The sequence below is a fragment of the Sorghum bicolor genome, chromosome 4 (genome assembly GCF_000003195.3).
Source record: "Sorghum bicolor cultivar BTx623 chromosome 4, Sorghum_bicolor_NCBIv3, whole genome shotgun sequence".
NCBI classification, from domain to species: Eukaryota; Viridiplantae; Streptophyta; class Magnoliopsida; order Poales; family Poaceae; genus Sorghum; species Sorghum bicolor.
Window position 1 is genome coordinate 65077110 of NC_012873.2, and position 16395 is coordinate 65093504.

Here is a 16395-nt window from a genome sequence, read left to right on the forward strand (position 1 = left end):
TATATGCATCCCTAGCTCGTCATTGCATTGGCATGGCAGCTCTCTCGGCTCGCTCTATAAATACTTGCGGTATCCGCGGCTGATGAGCATCGCAGCAACGCACGGAGAGAGCTCGCATTTTGCAGTAGCTAGCTAGCTAGCCTTTGCATTACAATCTCGCTCGCTCGCTCGCTGCTAAACACGTTCCAATTTGCTCAAACCTAACAGAGCACACACACACACACACACACACATCATCATCATACACAAGATCAAGATCAGAGAGATATATAGCTAGGTGAGCTAGCTCTGCTGCATCATGCCCCTTCGGCAACGTCCGACGATGGGTGGTGTAGCTAAGATGCCGGCTGCAGGGCTCTGCTGGTTAATGCTAGGCGTGTTGTTAGCCATTGGAGTTGCAGCTAGCCCGGCCCAGGCCTCCAGGAATACTCACTACGACGTTGTAAGTTGATCTCCATACATCTCATTTCAACTTATATTTACCAGTTTGATTATTTCATTCAGAGATGCAGGCAGTAGCAGTTGTAGTATTTGCATGCATGCTGGACTATTAAGAAGCTAAGACGTCGGTACAAACGACTAATAATAATGTAAAACGCCGGCGTACGTATGGTAAATTCTTTTGCAGATAAAGGAGACGAAGGTCACCCGGCTGTGCCACGAGAAGATCATCCTGGCTGTGAACCGGCAGTTCCCGGGGCCGACCATCTACGCGCGCAAGGGCGATGCCGTAGTCGTCAACGTGTACAACCACCAGTGGCGGAGCGAGAATTTGAATCTTGAGTATTCCTTTGTTGGTGTTTAGTGGGCCACCACTCAACTGTTATCTATAACCTCATGACCGATGTGCGTCTTCACCGGTCGCTATGTAGGCGTAGCATAGAGACAGAGGCCGCGCCCGCGCTGCACGCCCCGCGCCGCTAGGAGCTTAGGACACTGGGAACCAGCAGTGCCGCTACCACGTTATGCCTAGTCAGCTAGGGTTAGAGATTTAGGAAGGAGGATTATGAAATTGTCTCCTACTCATGCCTCGTTCACTCACACAAAAAGAATACTTTGTTATACATGTTGCCATGTGCAAGACAAATAAGATATGATTTGTACTAATATTTGGTGGCACGAGTCGATATGTATGTGATCTGGAGATAAATAATTAGATTTTCATTTGCAGAAACAACAAAATAGAATAATGTTGGCAATCGAGCTAACATAGAACCTATGTGTAAAAAGAAATACAAGGATAGACTAAAAAGAATGAGAAAAAAATTTTATTTGCTAAATATAAAAAGGCTAATATATTAGATATAAATATATATATATAAATATGTACCTATATATACTTAGTGCATAAAAAGTTGGGTATTCGTGGAAATACCACGAATACCCACGGTATCCGCCCATGACAACCAGGGCAGCAAGAACATCACCCTCCACTGGCACGACGTGGACCAGCCTCGGAACCCGTGGTCCGACGGGCCGGAGTACATCACGCAGTGCCCCATCCAGCCTGGCGCCAACTTCACCTACCACATCAACTTCACCGAGGAGGAGGGGACGCTGTGGTGGCACGCACACAGCGACTTCGACCGCGCCACTGTGCATGGCGCCGTCGTCATCCACCCAAAGCACGGCTCCGCCTACCCCTACCCCAAGCCGCACAGGGAGGTGCCCATCATCCTCGGTGAGTGGTGGAACATCGATGTGGAGCAAGTTCTCCTAGAGGCCCAGCGGACCGGCGGCGACGTCAACATCTCTGACGCAAACACCATCAACAGCCAGCCAGACAACTTCGTCCCGTGCTCTAAGAACGACACCTACAGGATGCTCATGGAGCACGGCAAGACGTACCTGCTCCAGATCATTAATGCGGGGCTCACCAACGACATGTTCTTTGCCGTTGCCGGGCACCACCTCACAGTGGTCGGCACCGACGGCCACTACCTCAAGCCGTTCACCGTCGACCACATCATGATCTCCTCCGGACAGACCATGAATGTGCTCCTCGAGGCCAACCGTGCCACCAATGGCTCAAGCGACAACAGCCGCTACTACATGGCCGCGAGGCCATACTTCACCAACAAGGGACCCCTGGTCGACGATAAAAACACCACGACCATTCTGGAGTACATGGATGTGCCAGCGTCACGCTCTGCGGGGCCACCAGACTCCCTCGACCTGCCAGCCATCAATGACACCGCCGCGGCAACGGCGTACACGGCGCAGCTCCGGTCCCTGGCCACGAAGGAGCACCAGATCGACATGCCGACGGAGGTCGACGAGCACATGCTCGTGACGATCTCTGTCAACACGCTCTCCCTGCGGAGCTAACAAGACGTGCAAAGGCCCCAGAGGGGACCGCCTCTCGGCGAGCCTCAACAACGTCAGCTTCGTGGCGCCGACCGTTGACATCCTCGACGCCTACTACAACTCCATCAGTGACGTGTACGAGCCAAACTTTCCTGACAGGCCACACTTCTTCTTCAACTTCACCGACCCCAACTCGCCAAAGGAGCTCCAGCTCACAAAGCGGGGCACCAAGGTGAAGGTGGTGGAGTACGGCACCGTGGTGGAGGTGGTGTTTCAAGACACATCCATCCTCGGTGCCGAGAGCCACCCCATGCACTTGCATGGCTTCAGCTTCTACGTGGTAGGCCGAGGGTTTGGTAACTTCGACAAGGACAAAGACTTAGCCATGTATAACCTGGTCGACCCGCCGTACCAGAACACCGTCACCGTGCCCGCTGGTGGCTGGGCAGCAATCCGCTTCCGCGCGGCAAATCCTGGTGAGTATTTTGCTATATAAATTTTAGCGACAATAAACTATATATATATATATATTGTTATATGATTTTTTTTCTTATGTGTTGCTGTTTTTTTATTATTAGGTGTGTGGTTTATGCACTGTCACTTTGATCGTCACACTGTGTGGGGCATGGACACTGTGTTTATTGTGAAAAATGGCAAGACCCCAAAGTCTCAAATGATGCCACGTCCTCCTCACATGCCCAAGTGCTAATAAGGAAAACATGAGCCATGACTGCGGTTTGCACACAAGACAATCGAGCAAAATAACTGGTCTTACTAGATTGGTACTTGATTTAACTATTTGGTCTACAGAGTTTAAGTAGATTGGTTTTTCAAATATTTTTTATTTAGTATATATTGTTTAATTTTTTAATTATTTCATTTGGTCGAGAAAATATATTCGTTGTATTCATTATTTTTACATGTTCTCCTAGTTCAATCTTCAGGTGTAATTAAAAATGTATGTTACGATACATTCTGTATCCTGTGAAATTCAATATAAATATGTGCTTCATATATTTATGTATTTATATTGACCATAATAAGATCATAATCATTTAGAGAAAATATATGGAGCTCCCGGCGGCGGCGCCCACGAAGCTTCACTCTACGGTGCTTCTTCTCTGCTACTGGCAGTTGTCGCTGCACCGGCACGATATGGTCTTCAGAGGTCGACGTCTCCTCTCCGCCTGTCAAGATGCTTGTAAGCTATGGGCAAATAGACTAAAAGTAGATGATAGATGGATCCTCCATGATTGGTGTAATCTTTTCACTCCTTCCCCTTAACCCTTCTCCTACCCGCACTCTTTGCGGTTGTAAAACCTTGGCCATGAGCCACTTTGGTGCACTACAAGATATGTGTGGTTTTTTGACGTTTTTAGTATGACAAAAGGTAATAATGTCATTATATCATCCGATTTATGACATTCTATTTCATGTATCTCTACTTAGTGACAATAAAAAGTTGGATGTCATGTCACAAGTCCTAATTTTCTAATGTCATAAATCTTTGACAAATGTTATGTGTCATCACTTATTTTATTGAATTATTTTAAATGTTCTTGTCCATAGTGGCATTCGAATTGGCACGTAGCATATTTTTTTTATTATTTATTTCTTTATTTTGGTTATGTCTTATTTTTTTTCTTTAAAATGGGTCATGCGCGCCGAAGAAAAATGTTAAAAATAGAGGCGGCAGTGGGGATTCAAACCTGCGTGCTCCAAGTTACTTTGAAGCAATCACGCCACTAAGCTACGTACCAATGTTTGATTGGCCAGCACGTTTTATTGTATATATAACAGAAGCTGCTCATTGTTGAAATTTGCGGCCAGATCTTCGATGTTGTATTAGTACCCGAGCTTGACTCTCTATTTATAAGACTTCCTCGGTTACTCCGTGTATACAACTAAAGCATCAAGGTTTGAAATAACCTTGTATGAAAAACCCACAAAAATAAAAGTTGCAGATCCTAAAAAGTTATGAAACTTTGTAGTTGATAACTTTTTTTATTTATATTCGTTTAGAGCCTCAAATAATCAATTTATGCTTGGTTTATGATAGTATATGGGGAACTAAACTCTAATATAGACACAACTGAGTGATAGGTGGAGTGGTAGAGGAGGGTACGTGCGAGGGTGAGGTCTCAGGTTCGAATCCCACGGACCGCGTAGCACGCGATTTTACGCGAAAAAACGGGCGGGCAATTAGCCACCCTGAGATTATTTTTTTTCCTATTTTTAAAAGCCGATTTCATATTTTATAGAAAAATATTTTTGTTAGCAGACACTAGTAAGCAGCGCATAAACCAAATTTTGGATGTCTGGGCCTGGCGCAACCGCGTAGTGGCGCCATGTCTCCGCGCCACACCAAAAAATTTGGAGTGAAAATGTCATTTCTATCCAGACATATACCACAACAACTCTCCTTTGGATAAGGATAGTACAGTAAAATTACCCCCATACCGTGACCTATTCAGCTCATGCTCCCCCAAACCCTAGTCAATCCAATTCACTCCTCGCAGCAGCCGCCACTTTGTTGCCCTCTCTACTGCCTGGAAAGAGGATCCGCCGCCCTCCACTGCCCACAGCCGAAGAGGCCATGCGCCCCCAACGACATCCTCAGCACTCCGCTCCAAGCTTCCTGGACTCGTGAAGATGGCTCCTGGTCGGAAACCGAAGACCCGGCCCTCAACCAGACTTCATCGTGAAGGTAAATTGTTGATTGCCTCCTCTTACTTTGCAATCCATATGGCGGGTAATTGCAGCACAGGCTCTGGTCCTAGATCTGGGGATTTACATGGGGAGGCCTGCCCTACAACCTGAGCAGCCAGCGTTGGCGCCCGGCGCGGCTGCAGGGATGCAAAGGCTCTGGTCCTAGGCGGCGAGGCATTGCATAGCAGCTAGGGGTGTGGGGGTGTGTGTGGGTGGGTGGGGGACATGAAAGAGAGAGGTCAGGGATGCACGTTAGCAGCTGCCATTTAATCTTATGCTTGTTTCTGTTTCGCCTTTTATTTCTGTGTGGATCCTCCCTTTTGATTGTTGGCCGTGGCTGCAACAAGATCCAGGTGAAACTGTGAAAGGGCTCTTCTCGATCTGGTCTATTTGCCTTGGCTGATGTGTTCTATATCTCTGCTCTTTTGAGTAAAGTATGTATTTTGCTGAATAGCTGGTCCTTGTTGAGGATATGAATATTTTATGAACTGTTGTTAACTGTTATAGATGAGAAGACACAATTTCAGATTACTGATGTTCTGATGCTATCCTTGTTGCTAGACAAGTAGTAATTCTGGGCATTGCACAGGGCCTCATCACTTATTTTTAGTGTTTGAAGTACTAGTAAATTATCTTTGCTTCTATTTAAAAAAATTCTAAGTAAGCTCTTTTTTAAGAAACAGCACAAAATCTATTTTAGTACGTGACAAGGCTGTGTATTTGGTCTCATATTTCACTGTGAAATTTATGTACTAATTCTTAACGATACATTACTCTATAGGTTTTGTTCTCACATGCTTAATTTACATGGTCTGTTCTCTCACAAGCTTAATTTACTATGATTTCTTTTTCTCGTGCAAGTACAGAGGCTCCACTAATTGACTATGAGAAGCAGAAGATGGAACAAGTGATGCGGAATAGTCGGATCTTCCGCAGTCTAAACCATAAATCATATAGGAGGTTGTATGTGTCTAAAAATGGTGCTTGTTGCATGGAAAAAAATGTCTACTTATATGCAAAGCTATTTATTTAGGTCTATTTGCTCAAGGATCTGAAATCATCAAGGATGTTCTAGTATGCAAATAGGGTATTTTGAATCCACTTCATGGTGATTTGGCTAGTTACTGATATGAATAATTGGATTGCGGATTCGGCAAATACTGTCTAGTTACTCATGTAAATAACTGGATTGGTCATTCGGCTACATTTGTTTTATGCTTCTACATGGCCTACTCGCATAATGGAAATCAAACATAGTTTTAGATTTATAGCATGTCAGTTGTAATGAAATATGTGATTCAATAAATGTTAAGATACTGCTGGTGTCATGCTATCTTAGGATACAAATAATTAAATGTTAATGTTGCTGCTAATGTGTTGTTGCTGCTGTTTGTTTTCTATTTTTGTGTAATTTCAGAAGCAAACTAAATTTAAGGATGCGCCACCAACTGCGATTGATATTTTCAAGGACACCCACTGCAGCAGCAAGTCAGGTTTTAATGAGCAAGCAATGGATGCCATTGTGAGTACCATTTCTTATTTCCTACTGTGATGAACAACATCATAGCCACATTGTAAGTTTGGATAGCCACTAGATTGCCACTCAGTTTAGCATGTTTAGAGAAATAAATCAAAAGAAAAATGAGTACACAATTCTTTACAACAACATGGAAGATCATTTCATATATAGCATAGAAGGTTCCACTCGATAGATACCATTCCATTTCTTCCACTATGTTGCTTTACCTATAGACATGAGTTCTAGAAATACATAACTAGTGCTGAAATCTAACTTTTTTGGTGCTATTGTTGCTAGGCTCAAATGGAGGCCTACGTTGCTGAACCAACGGAAGAAGGGCAAGATCCAAAGACTCCTGTTCAAGCTATAGCTCATGTTATGCCAAAATCAACTTTCCTTCACAATGTTGGCATGCAGTCTGCAGCGATGAAGAGAAATGCCAAAGCTGCTGCAATGAATGATCGTGTGAATGAGCTTGAGAGTGAATTGCAAGCTGAGAAGAAGGGATCAGATGGACTAAGATCACAGCTGGCTGATGTGCAGAAGCAATTAGAGGATCAGAAAGAGGCAGCAAGGAAGAATGAAGAAGCAGCAAGGAAGAACGAAGAAGAAACTGAGAAGCTGAAACAGCAAGGCCTTGAAATCCAAGGTTTCCTTCGGACCTTGTTTGGCAACAAGTTTGCATCACCTGATCCTCAGTGGTAAGCTGTCTAACTGCATTAGGCTCATTTTGGCAACATATGTGTCTAGAAGGATAAAGATGCTATTTTGGTGGCAATTGCACTATTGGTGCTACCGCTGCTGCTGCTGCTATGCTGCTACCGCTGGTGCTACTATAGCAAGTTATAATTTGAGATATTGAGACTGTGTGTTGAATTGGTGGATGGATGTAATGTGTTGTATTTTAAGACATGTGAAGTGCTTGTGATATTGCAATCATGTGGAGATATTTGTATGGGCTGAAAATATTTTGGGCTGAAAAAATATATGGGTTCAATTGTGTGCTGTGAAAAAATTTGTACAGGCTGAAATTGTGTGGGCCAATAAAAAATGAACTAAAACAATGGCCCAAGAAATATGGGCCCAAAAAATCTTGTGACCTATGGAGGGCTGTCTGGTATGTGGGTTTTAGCAGACCAAGACTTATTTTGTGACGTTTTTTTCCTGCCATGTCAGCTTTTGATCCTACATGGCATTTGCCCATGTGGCAAGGCTTAAGATTTTATGACGATAAACCAAAGTCATCAATCTGTATGACACTAAAACCCAATGTCATAAGCTTGTGACACTGAATGTATAAACGTCACATGATCACTTTGTGACGCGGGTTTTTTGACGTTTGAATTTTTGTCAACTGAATGTCAAAAACCTTAAGTTGTGACATTTATTCTATATATTTTGACATAAAAAGTATGTCAAAAAACCATAGATTTCTTGTAGTGGTGCCTAGCACCCTCCATCACCGGCTTGCCGGGATCAATGGAATTTATTTAGGTGGGTCTCTCACCCTCCGGTGTTATCTTCAAAAAAAATCTTTTTATTTTTAGATGATAGAATAAAATCACATCCAATCCCATCGTTTACAAATTATTACTCGTACATAGTCATAGATGTTTTTTTTTCCATTTGTTATTACATTGCAATAGTTGCACCCACAGAAATAGTTTTGGAAATAGTTTTTTTGGAAGGGGGAGAGATTTTATTCATAAGGTAGCACAATTACATCCTTGTTTACATGCAAGCCTCTGGCATCCAAAAAAACATACACATCCAGAGCCTCCTAAATAATCTTCACCTCTAAACCATGTTGATGACTAGCTAATCCTACCCATTGGAACTCAAGAACGACATGCACCAAAACTTGAAAACACTGCATGATCCAACACCACTAGAACTTCCCATGACACATCTGTCACCTTTTCTTGAAGAAATTGGAGGGGCCACAGGGGCCTCTACATGCATTTATTAGTACTAAAAAGATAGTTCAGTACTTAATTCATCCCAAATTATAAGATATTTGACTTTTTCGACACCAAGTTTGACCACTCGTATTATTTAAAAATTTATGCAAAATATCACTTCTTTTGTCGTGGCTTGGTTTATTAATTAAAATTCTTCAAGAATGACTTAAATTTGATTATTTTTACACAAATTTTTTGAATAAGACGAGTGATCAAACTTAGGGTCAAAAAAGTCAAATGACTTATAATTTGGGATGGAGGTAGTACAAAACAAAGCAAATGAGCAAGGACAAGCTCAAGAAACAAAAAAAAAAGAAAAACATGGACCTAACAAGGAAAATTACAAAAGATTCCGGATCCATAGATTAAAAGTGTGTGCAAGTCTGGACCTTGCCCTTATGGAAAGGATTCTCAATTCTTTTTGGAATAAAGCTTTGATCGCAACAACGCGGTTGTTTATTCTTGAAGATAAGGTCATTCTGCGCATTCCAAATTCCCTAACATGCCCAAGTGCTAATAAGGAAACAAGGGCATTAGCCATGACTGCGGTTTACACGCAAGACAATTGAACAAAATAACTAATCTTTGGGTAGCATCGTGGCGATAGTGAGGGAGCAGGTAGCAGGCCTCGACCCTTGATGGCCAGGTCAGGGTCTGGTTGGCCTTGGAAGTTGGAAGTCAAGGTCAGGGTCGTGTGACGCATCCTGCAGTGCTGGCTTTGGTCGGCGCAGAGCCATATCAGGGCTTGTTTAGATGTGAATTTTTTTTTGGATTTTGCTATTGTAGCACTTTCATTTGTTTATGGTAAATATTGTCCAATCATAGACTAACTAGACTTAAAAGATTCGTCTCGTGATTTACAGACAAATTGTGTGATTAATTTTTATTTTCATCTATATTTAATGCTTCATGCATGTGCCGCAAGATTCGATATGACAGAGAATCTTGAAAACTTTTTGGTTTTCGAGGTGAAGTAAACAAGGCCTCTGTCGTCATCGTCCGCAAAGTTGTCTTGTCTCACTGGCAAAAAAAAAGTTGTCTTGTCTGAACTAGGATGTGTAGAGGATGCATTCTGCCTTGAGATCCCGCGCTTCCAAGGATGGTCGTCCTTTTCGTTCTAGCAGAGCAAACGGCTCCGGTGTGCTTGTCCCTGCCAGGGTACTTGTACTTGGTGGCATGCATCTGGCCTCTCTCTGTCCCTTCTCGGTGTCTAAGATGGAGGAGAGGTCGAGTGACATCACGTGCGTGCAGTGGAAGGAGAATGAAGAGGTCGTGCTAGAGCCTAGATCGCGTAACTTTGCAACTAGCCCAGGACTTATGTAGGTTGAGCGTGCCATGGTAGTTGGGCCTTGGCCGACTGGGCCGCTTGAGAGGCCAACTATTCGATGTGTCGACTGTTGAGATACCAGGGTATCTTGACCTCGACAGTAGCCCCCGAGCGTCTTCGTGATCTTAGAGTGATCGTGGGGAGAGCTGAATTTCTGGTATATAGCGCTGCGGAAGGTGCATCTCTGCAAACAGGGACTAAGGTTTTTGTAAACCCTTCTGTCATTTTAGATTATTTATTGTTCAAGTAAATTGTAGAACAAAAATAAGGATATGTAGCCAATTTCATTATTATCCTCATTAATTACATCAAAGTGTTCTTGTTTTTCAAATTAAAGAAACTTTGTGATTACATTGATGATGGCCTGAGTGTTTTAGAATGTGAGAATGACAAATATTTTGATAGAAAAAAATTGAATGCTAGAATGATAAGTAATATGAAATGGAGGAAATATTTAATCGTCGGCTCCATATACACACAAATATCAAGAAATAGTTAATTAGTTACCGATAAATAAAGTAGTGTTGTAAGGCATCAAATGAATGGCTGATAAAGATATCTTCTTAACAAAGAGGGAAGTATGGCATCACTAATTAATTATTATTAGCCACATTTGCTTCGCCCACCTACCTACAAAAGGTTGAAAGCTTGGACATAGAAGCATCACAAAGCAAGCCTAGCCATAGGTTAAGAGAAGTTCTACGATTAGATTTGAAACAACAAGCTGGTGGCGGCACGACGAACTATTGCATCCTCCTCGTTGCATTGGCAGCTCTCTCGGCTCGCTCTATAAATACTTTGCGGTATCCCGTATCCGCTGCAGATGAGCATCGCAGCAACGCACGGAGCCGAGCTCACATTGCACAAGCTAGCTAGCCTTTGCATTGCATATTCTCCATCGCTCGCACGCTGCTAAACACACGTTTCCAATTCGCTCAAATTAAACTAGCTAACAGAGCACACACACGTCATCGTCATACACGAAGACCAGAGAGCTATCTTGGTGATCTAGCTCTGCTGCATTGCATGCTCCTTCATTCGGCAACCAACGTCCGATCGACGATGGGCGGTGTAGCTAAGATGCCGGCGGCAGGGCTCTGCTGGTTACTGCTAGGCGTGGTGTTGGCCTTTGGAGTTGCAGCTAGCCCGGCCCGGGCCTCCAGGAATACTCACTACGACTTCGTTGTAAGTTGATCCATACATCTCATTTCAACTTATATTTATGTTTGATTTCATTCATAGATGCAGGCAGATAGTTGCTTGAACAGTATATATGTGGTATTAAGAAGACCTCGGTACAAACGACTAATAATGTAACACACCGGCGTACGTATGTTAAACTCTTTTGCAGATAAAGGAGACGAAGGTCACCCGGCTCTGCCACGAAAAGACCATCCTGGCCGTGAACGGGCAGTTCCCGGGGCCGACCATCTACGCAGGCAAGGGCGGTGTCATCGTCGTCAACGTGTACAACCAGGGCAAAAAAAACATCACCCTCCACTGGCACGGCGTGGACCAGCCGCGGAACCCATGGTTCGACGGGCCAGAGTACATCACACAGTGCCCCATTCAGCCCGGTACCAACTTCACCTACCGCATCAACTTCACCGAGGAGGAGGGCACGCTGTGGTGGCACGCACATAGCGACTTCGACCGCGCCACTGTGCATGGCGCCATTGTCATCTCCGCGGCCTACCCCTACCCCAAGCCACACAGGGAGGTGCTCATCATCCTCGGTGAGTGGTGGAACGCCGACGTGGAACAAGTTCTCTTGGAGGCCAAGCGGACCGGTGGCGACGTCAACATCTCCGACGCCAACACCATCAACGGCCAGCCTGGTGACTTTGCTCTGTGCTCCAAAAATGACACCTTCAAGATGTTGGTGGAGCACGGAAAGACGTACTTGCTCCAGGTCATCAATGCGGGGCTTACTAACGAGATGTTCTTCACTATCGCTGGGCACCGCCTCACGGTGGTCGGCACCGATGGCCACTACCTCAAGCCATTCACCGTCGACCACATCATGATTTCCTCTGGTCAGACCATGAACGTGCTCCTCGAGGCCAACCGCGCAACCAACGGCTCAAGCGACAACAACCGCTACTACATGGCCGCGAGGCCGTACTTCACCAACAAGGGACCTCCGGTGAACGATAAAAATACCACAGCCATTCTAGAGTACATGGATGTGACAGCGCCACCCTTCGCGCGGCCACCGGACTCCTCCGACCTGCCGGCCATCAACGACACCGCCGCGGCAACAGCATACACGGTGCAACTCCGGTCCTTGGTCACAAAGGAGCACCTAATCGATGTGCCAATGGTGGTTGGCCAGCATATGCTCGTGACGATCTCGGTCAATACGCTCCCCTGCAGGCCTAACAAGACATGTGCCGGCCCTAGAGGCGACCACCTCGCGGCGAGCCTGAACAACGTTAGCTTCGTGCCACCAACCATCGACATCCTCAACGCCTACTATGACTCCATCAACGGCGTGTATGAGTCGGACTTTCCCGATAGGCCATCCTTCTTCTTCGACTTCACCGCCCCCAACCCGTCGAAGGAGCTCCAACTCACAAAGCAGGGCACCAAGGTGAAGGTGGTGGAGTACGGCACCGTGGTGGAGGTGGTGTTCCAGGACACGGCCATCCTCGGTGCCGAGAGCCACCCCATGCACCTCCACGGCTTCAGCTTCTTTGTGGTGGGCCGAGGGTTCGGTAACTTCGACAAGGATAAGGACCCAACCATGTACAACCTGGTGGACCCACCGTACCAGAGCACCGTCTCTGTGCCCTCAGGTGGGTGGGTTGCAATGCGCTTCCGTGCGGCAAATCCTGGTAAGTACTGTATTTGCTAAATTAAATGTGGGCAACATTGCAATGATGAACTACAATATGTTGTTATATGGTTTTTTTTCTTATATATGTTGTGCTATTTTTTCTTGTTTATTAGGTGTGTGGTTTATGCATTGCCATTTCAATCGTCACATGATGTGGGGCATGGATACTGTGTTTATCGTGAAAAATGGCAAGACCCCAAAGACTCAAATGATGCCACGTCCTCCTAATATGCCCAAGTGCTAATAAGGAAACAAGGGCATGAGCCATGCCGGCGGTTTGCATGCAAGACAATTGAGCAAAAATAACTAATCTTACTAGTAGATTGATAATTGGTTTGGCTGTTCGTTTGTCTTATAAGCCGTATTTTTCTGTCAGCCAGCAATGTTTTTCTCTCGTAATAAATCAGTGAACAATATTTTCTGCCATGACTTTTTAAACCAGCGAACAAACTTTTGCGGCACTTATTTTAAGTAGATTGATAATTGGTTTAATTATTTGCTCGTCATCGCCCCCTTCGCTGCACCTGGCGCTCAGCCCACCGGGGACCGGGATCCCCGACGGGAACCTGAACGCTGCCGTGTGCGCCATGGCGTGCGTGTCCGTGATCTTCGTGCTCATGGTGCTCGCCAAGCCAATGTATATGGGCGCGGCTCGAACTCGACGTGCTACTGGGCCCGCGCCCAAATCCCCTGCCAGAAGCTGCTACTCTCTTCAAGATGCTGGCGACGCTACTCATCTCGCGTTGATTCTCGTCACATTTCTCCTGGACATGTCCTACTCTACCTACGGCCACCTGCTGCTCAGCACCGCTTCTCTTCAATTCTTCTCCTGCATAAGGATAGGGGCCGTGCTCCAAACAAGTACTCATAGTTCTTTTCTAGTATAACTAAATAAATTAAATAAAATATTTAGTTTATTTAGTTACACTATTCATTCGGAGGGTCATTCCCATCCTTGCTTCTGCAGTCCTAGGGGCCAGTTCTGCTCCTACCCTACCCGTGTCAAAAGAATTATCTTTCATTTGCTGGGCGCCATTACATGCCACACACTGACCGTCTCGAAAAATAAAGCATACACCAAGGGCAAGTTGTTTAGCAGTTTAGCACATTTCCGAGGAAGACAGGCACGGACATAACATAAGTGTGTGCCTACCGAGTGAGTGTCAACTGCGATGAACATTTCTTTTGTAATCACCAAACGATATGGACTGATATATATCACCAACGCATAATACATCCAAAGCTTTTACACACAACCGTGAAGTTCCCAATGATGTTCCACCCTAAATTACGCATATAGCTTTCCGCGGGCATATATATTATTAGTTAATGGAAAAAAAAACTTGGACTGCAGGGGATAGCATGGACAAACACGTTTACCAAAAACGAACCAACAGACTCACGTACGTACTACTAATCTTCATTCAAGATGCTGCAAATGCATTACAACGGATGTGATGTTGTCAGGTTATGCAGAAGCACGACAGAAGCAGCAGCAGATTTTCAAGCAGACCCCCTTGATAATTCCTCCGCGTTTCGGCGGCGGCTTGCTCGGTCAGACTGGGCATTCGGTTTAAACCGATAATTCGGTTCGGTTGTTCGGTCTTGGGAAACTTCGGTTTTGGAGAATGTCACAACCGATCGGTCCCAAAGAAAATGAGAAACCGACAATTTCGGTTTCGGTCTCATCGGTTCGGTGTTCGGTTTAAACCGAGATTTGGTTGTCTCGTACCTGTAGCCCAATGCCACCGTCGCTGGCCTGCTACTCGTCAAGACTCATGTGTGGATAGGGTCTATTTTAGGTTGATGTCTGCAATGTGTTGACCGTTGGGCCATGTTGGGCCTTTGGTCTGGGCTGCTGATAGCCTGCTATGCGGATGCCTCATCCTGTGATTTGGAGTGATGGCAAGTGGTAACTGCAGTTCGGTTGATTCGTGTGTTCGGTTTCGTGAACACCAGAACCGAAGCCGACAACCGAAGCCGAAGTTCCCCAGCACGGAAACCGAAACCGAACCGAACAACCGAAAAAACCGACATTACGGTTCGGTTCGGTTCGGTTCGGTTCGGTTTTCGGATTTCGGGTTAAATGTGCCCAGGCTGATTGCTCGGCGACCTCTGCCTCGTGGTCGTCGTCGCGGATTCGTCTCGCTCTCCCATGTGGTGGCCCGACGACCCCTGAGCTCCAGCTCCCTCCATCATCAACGAACTAATGACACGCACAATTAAGCTCACGACACCAGACCAACTTGAGCAGTTGAGCTACTCACTTACCTCTCTCTCTACGCCAGGAGCGTAGCTTAACTGGAACGGATTGATACCATATTTATACACGGTTTCCTTGGTATTTTTTTTACCACAAATGTGGAGACATTTTTCACGCCTGTTTCCGGGTACAAGCAGGAGAAAATACGCAGCCCAGCCCAGGGACGTGCCGATGCCTTTCGGAAAGGAAGTGGCCGCGCGCTTGATCAAGGACAAGGAAGAGCTTTTTTTACCACTCACACAAATATGCAAGGTAAGTTCTCACGTCGCCCAAATGCAATGGTAAGTTCTCATGTTTTTGCGTGCTGCCTTCGCCAACAGGTCACACAGCCAACAAAAATCCAAAACGGTCTCTGTACGTGCATGCAAAGGTTCATTTTTTTTTTCTCTCTCTCTCATCATCATCATCATCAACAATCAAGGGTTCAAATCTGGCGATCGATCGAGCTGTGCAGACGTGCAGTGATCGTGCACGATGCACGACGACACTGTATTTTTCTCGACCCAGAAGAAGGTGCAGGCAGATTGTTCTGACTGTAGCTTTAAGTGGGGACCACCAAATCTTGACGCTTGGTCCCATACGCTAGTGTGCCGAGGTCAGCGCCACACGTTAAGGGCATGTTTAGATTGGAGATGAAAAATTTTTTGGTGTCATATCGAATATGTCGGAAGGATGTCGGGAGGGTTTTTTAGAAACTAATAAAAAAACAAATTACATAGCTCATCTGGAAACTACAAGACAAATCTATTAAGCATAATTAATCTGTCATTAGCACATGTGGGTTACTGTAGCACTTAAGGCTAATCATGGACTACCTAGGCTTAAAAGATTCGTCTCGCGATTTTCAACCAAACTGTGTAATTAGTTTATTTTTTTATCTACATTTAATGTTCCATACATGTGTCTAAAGATTCAATGTGATGGATGAAAAAATTTTAGGTGGGAACTAAACAGGGCCTAAGGCTCCACATTCATCAGTGTCAGATTCTTGCGAAAGATGGTGGTTTTTATCTGGTTTCACGAGTGGGCGCATGCACGTCTCATCTCGGAAAGCTCTCTTTGCGAACAATTATCTTGTTTCACGAGTGGGCGCATGCACACGTCGCTCAAATGGAATGGTGCTTGATGACGTACTCCAGGTCAAACTTGGAAGTCGGAACTCCACCAGCCTTTTTGCTTGAACTTACCAGTAGAATCTATGAGTGGTGTTTTTCTCTTTCAACAAACCAGCCAAAAATGTTATAGTTTATTAGGACGACAGTTAGCAGATGGGCTCTGGGACCTCCAAATCGAGCAAAACAGGAGATACTCATATGCACGACCCACATCGGCACCGTGCGGCACGCCGCCAGAACGCTCCGCTCATGGGCCAAAATGTTGGGCCGTCTGCTTTTGAGCGATGAAAAAGGAATGTGCAAGCCCTGTATTTTGCATGAAAGCGACTAAGGCCTTGTTTAGATCCATTTTTTT

General features: G+C 45.2%; 1 protein-coding gene and 1 pseudogene across 1 annotated transcript; both read left to right on the plus strand.

Annotated features, from left to right (window-relative positions):
* LOC8080490 lies at positions 299-3016 on the plus strand (annotated as a pseudogene).
* Positions 10510-13088, plus strand: LOC8075219 (putative laccase-9). The gene is made up of 3 exons (XM_021460536.1): positions 10510-11008; positions 11175-12660; positions 12776-13088. The coding sequence occupies exons 1-3, from the start codon at positions 10850-10852 to the stop codon at positions 12904-12906; spliced, it is 1776 nt and encodes a 591-aa protein (XP_021316211.1). The 5' UTR covers positions 10510-10849; the 3' UTR covers positions 12907-13088.